Genomic DNA, 17,625 nt, shown 5'->3' on the forward strand with positions numbered 1-17,625 from the left:
GCGGGAAGCCTTATCACGCCGGCCGGTTATTGGATAGGGCCAAGACAACAAGATACTGCCCTAACAATGCACAGACTATAAATAGAAGATTTTACGCAAAACAACCAAGAAGGCTGCATGCCATTTGCTAAACAACATGTCAATTAAAATACTCAATTTTACTTACAGTGAAAACATAATGTAATTTAGCCAGGATAACTTTGAGTAACTCGTTTTTAATTTTTTTTTTGTTTAAGACTCTACCAGAAACTACAGAATTTAACACCTTTAAAGTAGCCTAGAACTAAAATGGATCTTAACTTTCAAAAACATTTCTGTAATGATCTTAATAATAATAGTCAATATCAGCAAAAAATCTTACAAACATTTCTACACCTATTTGTTTTCTCTTAATAATATCTTAATTCTTGTTCAATTAAAATCAATTTACATATCTGGCCAAACGAAAGTCTTTGTAATTTATTGTAGGTATCCTAATATTGTGAAAATATTAATATTTTGCATCGATTTTTCATTCATATTATGATGTAAATAATTTGGTCATAAGAACCGACTTTAAACAAGTTATAATTATAATGAATAATACTAAAATTATCTAATTAGAATCATGTTTGTAAAAATATTAGCAAGTTAGAATGATGATACTCTTTTAAAAGTAATATTTATCAGTAACCATGCATGTAAGAGAAAGCTGCTTGGCTAACTATTACATTAAGACAATCTATCTATGTGAGCGTAGCTATAAACAAAGTCTAGAAAATAGCACATTAGTCAAACTTTGATAAACTTACTTACATCTACTTGTTTGTTTTCAAGCTGGACTTTCACAGAAGGAGTACACTTATTATTAAATTATATTTCAAAATGCTATTCAATAATAATAAACCATTTAATACTTCACGCACAGCACAGAAAGAATTTGAATTTGGCTAAAATCAAGGGTAAACATAAATTAACCTTCAATAAAAAGATCCCTCTGCTTTTTGACCAATCTGACATTTGTTGCATAAAGTGATGTCCATGTTATTATCAATAGAGTAAAAGCAGTTACTCACTCTGTGACTTAATTATTATGAGTCAGTTGGTATCCTTCCTTAAACCAAAAACCAAGTATTAGAATAGTCGGAGTGTATTTAAGAGAGATTTAAGACGAAAGAAATGCATAGGTTTTGTCTTTCGCACTAATATGAGCCGTCATAAGTTAAAAAGAGATAAATATATTATGGTCTTAACGTCTTTTGTACTCATGCAATGAGTACGTTATAGAAACTTACATATTATTATTGTATATATTTTTGTGTCAAGACCACTAGAGATGTTTCATGTCTGCCTAGATCTAAAAATTTGTACTTTACAAAATGGCCCCGATTCCTGCAAACACCGCCTAATTTTATTTTAAGTTATATCCGTCATTTTCATATCCGTCGAAAAGGAAAGGGACGGATGATTCACAGCTCTTAATTTTAGGAAGAATGAGTAAATGAATGTGTCGGGTTATTGACTGATGTAAAATTTTTAGACGGTTGGTTTAGATTTGTGCTTAAAATTGACGTGTGTTCCATAAATTTTATGCTTGTCAATTACCCGTCCCTTTCCTTTTCGGCGGATAAGAAAATGACAGATATAACTTAAAATAAAATTAGATGGTATTTACAGGAATTAGCACCATTGAGTGATTAAATGCAGAAAAAACGGCCTAGTATCTATATCGGGGTGGGTTAGTCAAAACTATAGTATTAGTCAAAACGATAGGCAAAAAAGAGAGCTGTGATAGTTTTATCGTCATTCTAAACTACTTGGTTCTTGTCCTAAACCTTGAAAACTGAGCTAAGGACATTCCATCCAAAAATTGTATAATACAAAAAGCCAGAAGTGAGGGTGCTGACAATGAATATTGCTATATTCAAACAATACATACATACTTAAACTCACGGCTATTTCCCACCGGGGTAAGCAGAGATTATAGAATTCCATTTGTATCGATCCTGACACACTTCTCTTGCTTCCTCCACATTCATCAATCGCTTCATACAAGCACGCCGGTTCAAAGTAGATTGTACTAAACCTTTTCTAAGGACATCTCCAATTTGGTCAACGTAAGTCCTTCTGCCAGCCCTACCATCAACTCAAACAGTAATGTTTATATAAATATAATATCAAAGTTAACACACAAAATAAACACAATTGTTCTTCTTGACTAATCTGAATTCAACAAAAACAAAGATAAAAGATACCTATTCCTGTTTATCTATGAAATTAGAAAGTTACCAAGGCAAATTTTTACAGCGGCGTCTATATTATTTTTAGAGAACGTAGCCTGGAAAGTCCCTCATTCTAAAATATGCAACTTTATATTACCCTAAAGGATGACAACCTTTTAAAAACAAATCACAAACTTTTTACTTTATCGAAACTGTTACTGTAGGTACTAACTTTCAGTGTCAAATGTGTTTTATTTACACATAGTTCACATAGACATTGGGGATTGCGGGCGTGAGTTTATGTATGTATGTATGTATGTGTAGTTCACATAGATAACAATAGTATGAGCATGATATGTTAAGATGTTATACATTAATTCATACCATTTATTTTTCTTTTTTTAAAGCTTGTGTGCGTTGTTAAAAAAAAAAAAAAAATTAGTGTTGCTTATAAAATGCTTTACATTTTCATGATAAATAAAATATCACTAGTGTTGTACTAAAATGGAGTAACGTATTATTAACTTTCATGCTAAGGTGATTTTTTATATCGTCGATATAGCAGGTACTAAGGTACTAGCTTTTTTTACTTGTCAGCTGCTTGAACTGTCATTTTGACGTGACGTTTTTTTCATTGAAGTGTGAGTGAAGAACGTGCGGCTTTTTGGCGGGAGGCGGGAACGGGACAGTTGCTTTCTTCATTGAATAATCTAAATAATAAATACGAAGTGGTGTTTTGTGGTTAATGATCGCATTAAGTTAGTCGGAAGACATTCGCGAGTGTTATTATATTGGAGTATTCAATAAACAAAGTGTATCTGCCTATTTTCGCTTCGTGTCAGGAAGCCGCTCATAACTCAAAAGTTTATGCGGACTTTTGAGTTAATTCGTTTGGGGTTCGGAGTAGGAGTCTACTCCGAGGGTGGGGGCTTAGGTTTCATCATCATCACCTTTCATCATTTCATTAATCATCAAGAAAAAAAATACGTCAGACATGGCTGTATGGGCATAGTTCCCTTTGCCTTACCCTTCGGGGAAAACCAAACAAAAAAAAAAAAAAATGAAGAACGTGCGTGAACGTGAACATACAGCAATCCATCTAAAAAATCTTATTTCAGTATTATTACAAGAATTTTAGGGTACACATTGATAAACTACGTGGTCCACAATGTGGGATAATATGATAGAATATTTAAAAGACCCTTTATTAGTGGTTAAAGTGCAGAACTTTTTCGGTGTTATTTACAAAAGTGCGCGTGACTCTCGCGATGAAAGTGAAGTGGTGCATTCGGAGCGACTGGAGCGGGAAGCCGAGGAGTTCGACATCAGGCAGCACAAGCGTATCCCCAGCGACACCTCCAGCTCTTCACAGCTATCCTACGATACGGACGCTTCGGATCCGCAACCGCAACCGGAAGAAGTAGTGTGCCTCATAAATAACAAATTCTGGTATTATGTGTTCGTGCTGGGGACGGCGCTCGGGGATGAAATATTCTACGCCACGTTTATTCCTTTCTGGTTCTGGAACATTGATGGAGCTGTAGGACGGCGAGTTGTCCTTGTTTGGACAGTTGTTATGTACATAGGTAATGATGTTTACTTTCATTTCTCATAATAGTTAGTTCAAATGTTTAACTAAGTGTATATTTAAAAGCTAGAAGTATATTGATCTACTTAGTGAAGTCTCTAAAAGTAATACTAATCTTGCCTTTACCTTGAAGTGTCTCATGTCTAACAATGAGTCACAATTCTTAATCATAGCTTACTATTCGTTGTTGTAATATTCACAAAATATATTCAAATATTTTATAGAACCAATTTAAATAAATGATTATTATTACAACTATATTTCTAGAATAAATGTTAAATACATAACTATGACAATTTCAATATGTACATTATTATAAGTTTCAGTCTGTAGAAGTCCACTGGTAGATATGGGCCATTAACTTTTATAGTGTGTATAATGAATCGTTTGTTTCACCAAACAATCACATTTTCTTAGCGATTGATTAGTGCCTTATACTAGCACTTAGCACTATAATAACATTGAATAAAGACCTATTTATTCTCAATTTCAGGCCAAGGTTTCAAAGATATCATTAGATGGCCACGACCAGGATACCCAGTCAAAAAGCTGCAACAGAAGTGGGCTATAGAATATGGGATGCCTTCGACACATGCTATGGTGGGAGTGTCCATACCATTCTCCGTACTGTTGTACACCATAGACCGGTACCAGTATCCCATACACTGGGGAGCCATCATAGCGGTCTCATGGTGCACTCTCATCTGTGTCAGCAGAGTTTATCTTGGCATGCATAGTGTCTTAGTAAGTACCCACATATTGTTTGTGATTCTAACTTTTTTACATTTTACAAGTATCTACTAGATTGCTGTTAGGTTTAGGTAACTTAACTAAACTTGTCAATGTCAAATCAGAATATGGAATAAATTACAAAGGACAAACAATAGTTCATCAATATTCATTAAATACATTATCCTTATTTTATTTTATTTAGTTAGGTAAGGATGATTAATCACGAAATCCTTAGTTAAATTGATGCATTGAAATCAATGTTACAAAACATTTGAATATTCTGTACTATACGTATAGTAAGTAATTAATCAAATTACTATTACTTACTATAACTTATTATTTATGAGTAATTTGATTACTCATAAATAATTATCAAGTTGTAGTATGTTAGAATGCACCTTGGATTCTGAGGGCCCCAGGTTTGAACCCAGACCTAAAATGTTAGAAGATAGGGAAAAATGTGAAGGTCAAACTTGCGTGGCTTGTTTTTCCTACTATTCGTATCTTGTGCAAAGGCATTAATCCTTCTCAGTAAATTATTTATATGGACATTATGTACAGATTTTCCTTCTAGAAAGACTTACCTACTAGCTTACGAAACATGACATAACATATTACGAGTATACTACATGATCGATCGATGGTGTAATAAAAAGCAAGGTGGGTGAGTGCGATGAATCCATTCAACCTATGACATACGTATAATACTGAATTAGTCACTGCTCATAGTGCCTATAGATAAAATAGTCGACAGTAGATTTTTATATTCAAGTATCGAGAAAAGGAAGTGACCTATTTTTGGTCAGTCATCGTTAGGATAGTAATCTAGATATAGAACGGTAACTCTGCTCTCACGCCACAAGCTAAGGTATACTTGGACTTACTTTAGTCTTCAATCGTGAGGGCTGCGCGCGGAATATTGTTTTTAATTTTTATAAGTGTTCGAATTTTGAAATTGGACACTGACATTCTTTTGTCTGATTCAAATATTTGATCTGACAATAATTGGCACGCGCCGCAGTGCACGCGCGGCATCTTTACTTACGTAATTATTCATGGTGATTGTTTATCAAAGTATGCTAATAATTTCTAGGTGCTTATTAAATGATAATTATGTTACAGGACATAGCAGCAGGTCTGCTATTGTCGTCAGGGCTGCTCGTGGGCCTGATCCCCCTGGTTGACCGCCTGGACGGCTGGCTGCTCACCAGCTATGCGGCTCCATGCTTCGTCATTGCAGTCTCGATCCTCGTCATTGTGTTCCATCCAAATGCTGACAAGTGGACGCCTACCAGGTGGGTACTGATGCGTTCTCTTGACTCATTCCACTTTGCCTCCAATAAGTATGATAGAGTGCATATTATATCTCTATGCTTGAGTTATTTAAGGTTGCCTGGAAGAGATTGCTACTTAGCAATAAGGCCGCCTATTGTACTAATTCTATTTCTCTTTTGTTTTGTATTTTGTTTTTTTCCTGTTTGTGCAATAAAGTATTTGTTATGTTATGTTATTTCTATGCTTTAGTATGGTATAATAAATTAGTATGTGTGTGTATTTTATTAGAATATTGTAGTCCGAATGATGCCAATCAGTCGTCTCATTTTTGCCCCACACTGAGTTGGCACTTTGGCAGGTTTTACCCGGGATCCAAACTCCGACGGAAAGCGGAAAGTACGTAGCGACAATATTAGCGACCTGTATTGAGTCAACAACAGCTTTGACACCAGGGTTGGCGAGAACGACCTCGGAGCGTATATTATTTATTATAACACAACATAACATAGCTTTGTGCCTGTATCCGCGAACGGGTAGGCAGAGAAGTGTATACAATAGACAATAACCCCGCTCCTCGCCAGCTATATAATGAGCGACCTTCATCATGATGAACAGGATAACGTTATCCTGTGTTCACGGGGTCCGCTTACCCAACCTAAAGATTTGACAGGTCGGGATTTTCACAAAAGCGTCAGCCTATTTGACCTTACTACCCGCGAAGGGAAGACCAGCCCAATACAGGTTAAGTCACATACCTCCGAAACGCATTTCTGAGGACTGCGGGTTTCTTCACGATGTTTTAACGAAGGGGGCAAGCGAGCCTATTTTTAGTAACAGTGTCAATATTTATGTCTTGAAAAAGCATGCGGTGACCGGTATCAGATAGTTATCAGTATGCTACCACTTATTTGAGAACAACAGATGTATCTTATCTACACCTGCTTGTTGGTAAGCGGAGTGTACTTTAGAAAGAAACAATTGTTTTTCTTATCGCCACGCCACGTCCGTTACTGTAAAAAAAGAACAATTGAAAAAGAAGTAGGTAACTAACTAGGTAGAATTTGAATTGCGAGACTCATGTACAGTTGATTGCATGGCTTCCCTTTACTGGATGTTCAGATGTAATCCTCTCCTATGATTGGGTAAAATATTAATTAATTTACAGGAGTTGTTAGTTTCAATCAATCACAGGATAGAACGTATTTATGTCAATATAGAAAGTGAGTTACATGATTAGACCACAAATTATCTTCTGACTACTTGTGACCCTAACGACTCTAATAGATATTATGTGCGAGATTTACGCCATCTTGTTATATTATGAATATACGTGAGGTTAAAAAAATCGTCTTAAAAAAACCTGATTTTGTGCTCAGATGCTTCTGCGTTTTGATGAACAGTCATGATCACACGACTAATATTTTACTTACAATGCGAACTGGTACGAATTACCAAGGATAATACAAAGTCTTTTCTACTCAATTCTTGTTATATTTATCATTCACGCACATATAAGATGTAAAATATTCAAATGAAATCATGTGGACTATAATGTTCTGCGATAACCTTAATCCTTAACTACAAACATTATTAGTAATGTAGACATGTTACATTTTATCAGTGGTAGTAAAGTAGATAAAAAAATATAGTAACATCTTATGATTAAGGTGGGCAAAGGTTTATCACTAAATTAACCTTCCAGGCGAACTTAATAATGTTTCCAAAGTTCCATTGAACTACTTACCATTGTGACGGCGATACTGCTCACCGCCTGGTGTGGGTGCTAAGTTCATGTTGTGATGGATGTACCTCTAACTACCTCAATTGGGATATAGTCGTGAGCTTATATTATTGTTGTTGAACTACTCTCGTAATTCCTATTGAGGTAGATGTAAACAGCCTCAAGTCTTCATAATTTGACAACTGCAAAGTGTACTGGCCCAATGGCCTTTGAAGAACATTTAATTACCAATTCAGTTAGCCACATTACAGTCATTTATAAAAATATTATATATTATAATAACCCTGAGGAAGCACGGGTATCACGCGCGGCGCGAATTACATCGAGGGCTTTAACCAATATTCACAGCGAATGATATAATACTGAGGGGGATGATTCAGACCATGATTCTGAGTTGATATCAAGTGGATTTTCCTGTCGGAAAATTCATGAAAATTTGATTTTTTTCCGTTCCATACTTTTGAGGAAGATGAGGCCTTTGCCCAGCAGTGGGATCTTGTAGGCTAGATTAGATTAGATTTTTGCGATGGAAAATTCCACTTGATATCAACTGAGAATCATGGTCTGAATCGTCCCTCAAAGATTTCATTACCATGTGCACTAACATACCTGTATACTAAGCGTCGTATTGGTCAAAGCCCTCGATGTAATACGCCCCGCGCGCGGCGCGACAACCGTGCCGCGGCGCTGGCACATTCGGTACACTAACATACACTATAATGTCTATAATACATAATCTTGTCTTTCAATAAGACTGTTCCCTAATGATACATACATACATAAACTCGCGCCTATTTCCCACCGGGGTAAGCAGAGACTATAGAATTCCATTTGCTTCGATCCTGACACACTTCTCTTGCTTCCTCCACGTTCATCAATCGCTTCATACACGCACGCCGGTTCAGAATAAATCGTATTAAACCTTTTCTAAGGACATCTCCAATTTGTTCCCTAATGATCATTTGAAAATAACCAATATTTTCCTTCTCCTTCACCACCCATCACGTCGGTCTAACAGAAAGCACGGTGAGGTGTGGGCTAAGAACTCAGCAGTTTTCTTTGCGATGGATGTCGTCGACTATCCAATTGAGATATGGACGTGAGGTTATACGATCTTCTCCCCCGTTCCAGAGGCGACACGACGATGATAGTGTCGGTGTGCGCGGGCATCCTGCTCGGGTCGTGGACCAACTACCAGCTGGGCAATATGGTCGCCAGCCAAGACACGCCGCCCTACCGGATCATCTGGCCCTCCAACGACATGCTGGGCTGCACCATACTCAGGTAACATACCTCTTAGCCTCCGTGGTCTAGTGGTTAGAGCGTTAGGCTCACGATCTGGAGGTCCGGGTCCGATTCCCGATGGGGACATTGACGAAATCACTTTAGATAAGATTTTTTATTTGCCATAAATGCAGTGTAACAGATGTTACAAAAAAATATAGTTTACCGTGCATTTAAATTACGTAAATCATGCGAAATTTATAAAATTTAAAGGATTTCTTTGTGAGACTGTCCATTATTTAGTAAGGACTTTACAGGCTTGAATCACCTATCTGAAAAAATAAGTTAATTTCGTGCTTCGGAGGGCACGTTAAGCTGTTGTCCCGGCTAATATCAGTAAAAATACGGAGGCGTTCCGTGGTGGAAACTAGTGGGAAGCGGGGCTTGTATAAAACAGCGGAAGCGTTGAGAATGTTGAGATTTTTGTACCAATACTCTTTTGTATGCTTTGCAATGCAAAGTATACAAGGCGTGCGATAGGCCTAGATGCGTTTTAAAATTCAAAATCAATGATTTAACTATCGTCTCTGAAAATCCGGGCTTTGGGATAAAAGTATAATATCGCTTCTTCTAAGCTGGTTGGAGGCTTTGTACGCCTTATTTTATGCACTGTTATCACTGCGACTTGTAAGATCTATTGTAATCGCCGCCTTATGTAACAATTCACCATGTTGTTACATAAGGCTTACGCGGTTATTATCATAATTAAAACACATAATAACGGGTTCTTACTGCGTTTAAATCAGGGATATGAGAATATCAGGATATACAGGGTGTTAGTGACATCGTAACGAATACTGAGGGGGATGATTCAGACCATGATTCTGAGTTGATATCAAGTGGAATTTTCCGTCGCAAAATTCATGATTTTTTTTAGTTTTTTAAAATTATTTTCAATTCTATACTTTTGCGATGAAAAATTCCACTTGATATTAACTCAGAATAATCAGCTGTTTCATCCCTCTCAGTATTCGTTACGATGTCACTTACACCCCGCACAAGTACATACTGAACCCATATAAGTAGGTATGGGTGTTAGTGACACCGTAACGAATACTGAGGGGGATGATTCAGACCATGATTCTGAGTTGATATCAAGTGGAATTTTCAGTCGGAAAATTCATGAAAATTTTTGTTTTTCTTTTTATTATTTTCTGTTCCATACTTTTGCGACGGAAAATTCCACTTCATATCATCTCAGAATCATGGTCTCAATCATCCCTCAAAGTTTTCGTTACGACGTCACTAACACCCTGTATATGGTTTAGGAATATCGGGAGTCTCATATCCCTGATTTAAACGCGGTAAGAACCCGTTATTATATGTTGTAGTACCTATGTCCTTAATCCCTTGCTAACTTTAGTATTATTATTTTTCTGTGTTCACAGAACAATACTAGGCTTCTGCGGCGTGGTGGCGACGCGAGCGATTGCAAAGTCCTTCTCCTACGCGTTCGTATGCGCTCTCTTAGGCAAGGACAAGAACGAACTGCGCAACTCCGAGGACAGCCTCGACAACAAGAACAAGATCTTCGTCGAGCTCTGCTACAAGTACTTCACGTACGGCATGATCGGGTTCAACACCACGTATGTCTTCCCCAACGTGTTTGACCTGCTAAAAATCAACAGGCCCACGTACTACACGGAGATTTGATTCTAGTCACAACCGTGCATCGGTCCAAAGTTGGTTTTTGACTGTTGTTAGAGAGAATTCTCAAAAGAAATACAAATTATCTTGTACAGGGTGTAATTAACACCGTAACGAATACTGAGGGGGAAGTTAATATCACATCGCAAAAGTTTGTAACTCAATTTTGCGACGGAAAATTCCACTTGATACCAACTCAGAATAATGATCCGAGTCATCCCCCAAAGTTTTCGTTACGGTATCACTAACTCTATAGCTTGATTAGAATGACAGCTACATTTTCCGCGTCTCTTTCGCACTATGTCGTATGCTATATCTCTGTCCTGCTGTCATTCTTATTCAAGCTTAAGATTACAGAAGTAAAATTCGAATATTGAAATTATTGGATATACTTAATTTTTATTTAAAGTGATAAACAACGAGTGCGCGACACGTTATTCTCTCTATCCATAGACTAAACCTTTAACTTTTTTGCATCGAAGGCTTTACTAAGTACTGTTAGTAAGTCAGGTACCTATAACTGAATCTAACCAAAAAGAAATGCACAAAACATTTTGTATAAAGTTAGGTGCCTATTCTGACACAACTTAATTATATTTTAATCTGATAGTTCTAAAAAATAGTGCCGTCCTTCACGTATGACGAGTGCAAGACAGAGATAAAGCTAGTTTTAGAATTGTGATACTAAATTACAATTAAGTTGTTGTCTGCAATAATCAGCATCAATTTTATCTTTGTAGCATAAAATTTAATTTTGAATAAATTCAAAGTTATTCAAATAAAAGAAGTTTAAAATCTGCATTATTTAAATTAGATTCGGTAGAATGACATCACAAATATTCAGTTTTAAGATAATATCGAATATGAACTGCAAAGTCTATGTTTAAGAGATAATTAAGTAAAAATTCACTTGCTTGTCTGTTCGTGTCAAATGTGCATAAACCGTTAATGGTTTATTGCCAGGGGCCTGTTTCATAAAACTTACAATTGTAAATTACAACGACAATTTGGTGTTCATTACGTAGCTAATATGAAGCTGCGAAATATTTGTCATCACACACTCCGCAATGTACATCAAATGTCTTTGTAATTTACAATTGTCAGTTTTATGAAATAGGCCCCAGATCACATTTAGTTAAGAAAGTATAATATTTACATTATGTTAATGTAATTAATATGCGACTGAAGGCCTAGGAGTTTCAGAGATTATTGTACCAAAACTTTTTTGTCTTAAGTCTGACCAGAAACAAAAAAAACTTTTGTTATTGGCTGGGTGCGAAGTACGGGGTGGGAGAACCACGAATCGATTGCAGCGCGCGCCGCGGTCAAAACGGAACTTTCGCCAGACCACCTGTCACTTTAATAGCGGCATTTACGTACCGTGCCGTGCATTATTGAGTAAAAAAAATAAACATGTATCGAAACCTGCTGCATAGTTAAGTGCAAGAATAATGGCAAAAACACTGTTCACACATTCTATTTTCCACAAGCAAGTTGGAAACGAGACTACAGCCATGAAAAGGTCCTCAAAGTTATTGATTTTGCCATTTTTGACGGGAAATAAAAATGTTCAACATCATTCTCGACACCATAGATTTACATAATCGAATACAAGAAATATAAATTACGTCATTTCAAAAATACTGATTATTTACTTACTCTTCGTAAAGACAGCTAGCCATTTCACAGTCGGTCATAATATGTACGTATAGGGTAGTTTCCAACTAGTCAAATCAGTTACTTTTTACTAGACGACAAAACACGAAATTACCATGGAATTTGTATGAAAAAGCAACCTGTGATGGGCTTTTCGGCGGGAAACGGGAACGGGACAGTTGCTTTCTTCATTGAGTAATCTAAATAATTAATACGAAGTGGTGTTTTGTGGTTAATGATCGTATTAAGTTAGTCGGAAGACATTCGCGAGTGTTATTATATTGGAGTATTCAATAAACAAAGTGTATCTGCCTATTTTCGCTTCGTGCCGGGAAGCCGCTTCATAACTCAAAAGTTTATGCGGACTTTTGAGTTAATTCGTTTGGGGTTCGGAGTAGGAGTCTACTCCGAGGGTGGGGGCTTAGGTTTCATCATCATCACCTTTCATCATTTCATTAATCATCAAGAAAAAAAATACGTCAGACATGGCTGTATGGGCATAGTTCCCTTTGCCTTACCCTTCGGGGAAAACCAAAACAAAAAAAAAAAACAAAAAAAAAAAACAAAAAAAAGCAACCTGTGATGTCATAGAAAAACTGTGACAAAATGTTGCACTTATTAAAATTCACAAATAGATTAAATAGAAAAAATGTAATGTTTTTGTCAGTTTTAAATCTGTCTTTATTTAGTTATCATAATTTCATAATTTATCTTTGACATAGGAAAGTACCCAATTGTAACCGCTAGTTGGCGCTGGCATCGCACACCCAGCGAATAACTTATTTTGTTTTGGCGTTTCATCACAACATTGGTTTTTATGGAATAAGTGTTTATTTTGGTATGTATAATTACATAGAAAACTTGCTGTTTATTGAGAAGGCCATGGGATAATTATTTAATTATACATACCTACCAGCTTTTTTATATTTTCCCGGTCGTTAGGTTTCATAATAGTATTATTGATAATACATTCCATTGGTGTCGCTACGAATGTCGTGAATCTAAATAACTAAAAAAAAAAACAACAAAAGTAATACAGGGTGTTAGTGACATCGCATCGTAACGAATACTGAGGGGGATGTTTCAGACCATGATTCTGGGTTAATATCGAGTGGAATTTTCCGTCACAAAATTCATGTCATTTTTTTTAATTTTTTTTCAGATCCATACTTTTGCGACGGAAAATGCCATTTGATATTAGCTCAGAATCATGGCCTGAATCATCCCTCTGAGTGTTCGTTACGATGTCACTAACACCCTGTATAATTATATTGCTACGTATATTGCTTCTCTTTATTTTGATCAGAATGGGTGGAAAATGTAATTGTGGCTGGGTGTAATAAAAAGGGTCCATATAGATACCCTAAAAAACAAAGTATGAAATATGCATGTATTAAACGAAGGTTAAACGAAGAAAAAACTGTACAGCGCCATCTATATTGATTTTGAGAAACATAGCCTGGAAAGTCCCTCAATAAAAGACGCATAAATTGAGTTTTGTAATCATCATGTGAGATGGAGCAATTTCAAATGCTTCCTTATTAACTATTTCTAAGATTTACTAAGGCCGATACAAGGCGACTCACGGCAATGCATTTAATTTACACGATCGATCATATATTGCACAAAACACAAAGGTATACATGTCGATGTGTACGGATCAAGTCACATTAATGTATGGACACTATCATATCACTTTCTTGATATGCACGTAGATCCGCCTAGATATATCTTGTTTGTTTTTGTATATCAACATGTGCTCGCCAATCCAGTGCCTTTTGTTAATATGTTTATTATTAATGTTTGTTAACTATGTATATTTATAATACACGGCTACTGTAAATTAGCAAACACTACGTGGCTGGCTTTGCACACTGACGTATCTGCATTTTTGCTAAAATAATTTGTGTCTTATTGACGATAGCAAAAGGTGCAAATCATTTTCGCTAAAAAAATTAGATACGTCAGTTTGTGACGTCATCGACAACTTTATGGAAGACGGAAAGGTCTCAGTTTTTTTTTTTGACGTGACTTATTGTAGATTTGCCGCAGATGGCATTAACTACTTGGCCGGACAAATGGGGAGCGCTGAAAGCTCTCACCCGGTACAACGTTTAAGACAACAGGCCTGAGGGTGCCCAGTTGGGCGCGAACCTCGGTTCAGGGCGTCGTCTGAGAGGAAAAATATTTGAAAGAATTAATCGACCCTAGTGGGTCAATAGGGATAAGCGCTGAATGAGGGAAATCGTCGACCACGCCGGCGGGGTCGGTATCGGGGCCCTGAAGTGTTTGGTGTCGCGAGCTGATTGGCTGCCTCTATGGCGAAAGGTCTCAGTGTGTCTCTGTGAGTATGAAGTCTTAGTACCTTCAAACTCAAGTTCTTCAACGTCAATATAAGGGGGGGTTAAAATGGCCACATCAAAGCAATTCATCTAAGAAAACAATGTTGCTATTTAACATTTGATTGCATTGCGCACTAACTTTTATATGCGCAAATGTCAAATTACAATATTGTTTTTTTAGATGAATTGCTTCAATGTGGCCTTTTTAACCTCCTCAGTTCTTCCTTGTCGTATATAAGTACTTGAGCAAAATCTGTTTCGCCGTGGACATTGTCATTATCCTGTTTTTCACAGGGGCCGCTTACCTAACCTGAAGATTTGACAGGTTCGGGTTTTTACAAGAGCGAATATAGAAAACTCATTACACTGTACTGTAATTATTAAGTCGATTCGAATATCTATAAATAGGTATTTTTTATACTACCTATGAATAAAAAGTTCGATAAATACAGCCCTTTAAACTTAGTACGGACGGACCATTGGGACGGACAGTTTCAATCATTTATTCCGCAAACAATATACCTACATTGTGTTGGAATGTCTTACAAAATAAATAGATCACAAATTACAATTTAGGAATCACACTGTAGGGATATAAATATCAACTTAAAAATATCATAGTCATGCGAGAGAGTTAGACAGCGTAGGCTTGGTAATAGGGTCCCGTTACGGTAGATACGGCACCCTAAAAAAGCTAACATTTAACACAACAAAGTACTAGCCATTTAAATGAATGCCAACCGGCTTATATTACAGTAGCCGTGTGTTCGTGTAATGTTTGTGATAGAGAGCGAGATGTGATAACTTACAATATATTACTGCCATACAATAAACGTTATTTGCACCGCTTAAAAGACTTTTATTTATTTTAACATGTCACATGGTATAGCGGAAGTTGGATCGTAGTAAGTGAAATTCCGTGGTCTCTACCTACCCCAACGGAAAATAAACGTGTTCTTATGAATGTATGTACATTGTAAGTGTAATTACAAGTTGTTACCTGCAAGCATAGAATAAGGAATAATACTACGTATCCGTGTAAAACAAGGTTGTTTGTATCAAGTGTCCGGGGTGTGCTATAAGTACATATAATTATGTACGGGAATGTGACGTCCTGTAAGGGCATCACAAAAGAGCAGGGAGAAACAACAATCATCGTTTAATAATACTACCAAATGCTGAATTTTCAAAAATAGTTATAATACTGTGTTTCATAGCACCAGAAATTTCGTGTTACGGGCAAAAAATTATGAAGAATCATTTTCAAACATTCTGTCAGAACTTAAGTACTTACCTAGGTAAATACTTAATAAGTTTTGGTAAGACACGTGTACGTTCCAACTCCAAACGAATATGCAACAAAAAGAACTAGGATTTTTGACTTGACACCATTGATTTACTTGACACTATGAGATCATTGAATGAGACAGATTTCCGGAGGACTCACCGCGGGGCATTTATATTGATTCGTTAGAGTGGGCGACTATAATGTTGGTGTGAACTCGTTTACTAACTTTGATCAATTATAGCGCGGTAAGCCGTTTCAAATTCAAAAAGTCGCGCGTCGTCGTGATTTCGCGTATTAATACGGTTTTTTAACGATTCGGAGCACGGCGCGGCAGCGTGGGGCCGCGCGGCGTAAGGCACGGGGGGGCCGGCGTGCTCAGTAGCGTTCATTCAGTTGTACACAAAACACGCGCTGCGCTGGCCAAGCGCTGGCACTGACCATTATGTCTCAAACAGCAGCAGACTTTGATAAATTATTAGACAGAGAACTCTTAATTCGTTTAGTAGAAGAGAGACCAGTGTTATGGGACAAGGACTTGAAAATTTACAAAGACAAAGTCGCCAAAGCATTAGCATGGCGGGAAATATGTTCGATATTTAAAGATGATTTTGAAAATATGAAGCCAAATAAACGAGAACTTTTTGGTAAGTAATTTATTATTTGTACTTTACAATATTAACACGTTGTAAAGAAGAAAAACAAAGAATCCACGGGGCCGGGGGCAACACGTTAGTGGCAAAAACGAGTTTCGTGCGACGACGCGGGCCGTACCGGCGCCGTCCGTAGCCATAGATAGCAGCTGCAAACCTACTTAAGTAAGTACTTACTTATTTAGATAGTTTTGTCTTTGTTTAAATTTCTGTTTGAACAAATACTTATTTAGATGTTTGTTTCAGAAAAATGTGTTACATTGAGATGGACACGAATAAGAGACGCCTGGATAAAAACTTTGAATGTTAGGAGAGCGGTGAGGAAATCGGGCTCTGGTTCTGCAACGCCTTATAGATACGATAAGCAATTGTCATTTTTAAAGAGAGTTATTGACTTCCGTGATAGTCCTGAGACCTTCAGAAATTTAAACAACGACAAATATATTGTATTAGGTAAAAGTAAAAGCGGACAGATTGAAATTAGTAGAAAAGAAGACGATGAAGATAATGATGACGTTGAAAGGGATCATAACAAGAGAAAAGCAACTGGAAGTCAGGATGAAGGTAGAAAGAGAAAACATCCAAGTCTTATGGAAGCCCTAGCAAACCAACCGGACCAGGGAAACGAGGGTAGACTCTTAACTTTTTTCCAAAGTATCCTACCATCTCTTAGGCTATTTGATGATGACCAAACGTTGGAATTTCAATCGGGAGTAATAAAACTGATACAGGTCATTAAAAGACGGACGAGGTGCGAGGATTGGCCACGGAACTACCTGAATACGGCGGGTCCCGCGCAGTCGCCGTCGGCAGCATCCACCGCGTCACAAAGTTATCACTCTGAATCTATGATAGAAATAGACCAAATAGCGAAAATGGAATCTACTTTCGATTAAATTGAGGCCGAAAATAGTGAAGCACTAAGTTCGACATGTTGGAATGCCAATGGAAAAAAATAAAAAACCTTTAAATAAAAGGTTGAAATACTGAAGTCATAGGTAATATTTTGTAGAGATTCTCACATGTTTAGTAACCATTACTTAGTTTAGTTCTAGAATTAATTAAAATTTAAAAAAATATTTTGTGATACCTACATTCTGCGTCTTTATTACTTCGATACACGTATATTACACATGCTAGATTTTTAACGGATCTTTACGTGTTATACCTAACTTTAAAAAAATATTAAAAATTACCTTATTCATTTCTAGCACCAACTCG

At 36.8% G+C, this 17,625-nt stretch overlaps 2 protein-coding genes across 2 annotated transcripts; both read left to right on the forward strand.

Annotated features, from left to right (window-relative positions):
* The first annotated feature begins 3,304 nt into the window (after positions 1 to 3,304).
* Positions 3,305 to 15,320, forward strand: LOC126368195 (sphingosine-1-phosphate phosphatase 1-like). The gene is made up of 5 exons (XM_050012093.1): positions 3,305 to 3,787; positions 4,283 to 4,533; positions 5,644 to 5,816; positions 8,669 to 8,821; positions 10,210 to 15,320. The coding sequence occupies exons 1-5, from the start codon at positions 3,370 to 3,372 to the stop codon at positions 10,472 to 10,474; spliced, it is 1,260 nt and encodes a 419-aa protein (XP_049868050.1). The 5' UTR covers positions 3,305 to 3,369; the 3' UTR covers positions 10,475 to 15,320.
* An 828-nt stretch (positions 15,321 to 16,148) lies between these two features.
* On the forward strand, positions 16,149 to 17,597 carry LOC126368222 (uncharacterized). The gene is made up of 2 exons (XM_050012126.1): positions 16,149 to 16,398; positions 16,651 to 17,597. The coding sequence occupies exons 1-2, from the start codon at positions 16,197 to 16,199 to the stop codon at positions 17,298 to 17,300; spliced, it is 852 nt and encodes a 283-aa protein (XP_049868083.1). The 5' UTR covers positions 16,149 to 16,196; the 3' UTR covers positions 17,301 to 17,597.
* Positions 17,598 to 17,625: the final 28 nt, after the last annotated feature.

This window comes from Pectinophora gossypiella, chromosome 7 (assembly GCF_024362695.1).
Source record: "Pectinophora gossypiella chromosome 7, ilPecGoss1.1, whole genome shotgun sequence".
Taxonomy (NCBI): domain Eukaryota; kingdom Metazoa; phylum Arthropoda; class Insecta; order Lepidoptera; family Gelechiidae; genus Pectinophora; species Pectinophora gossypiella.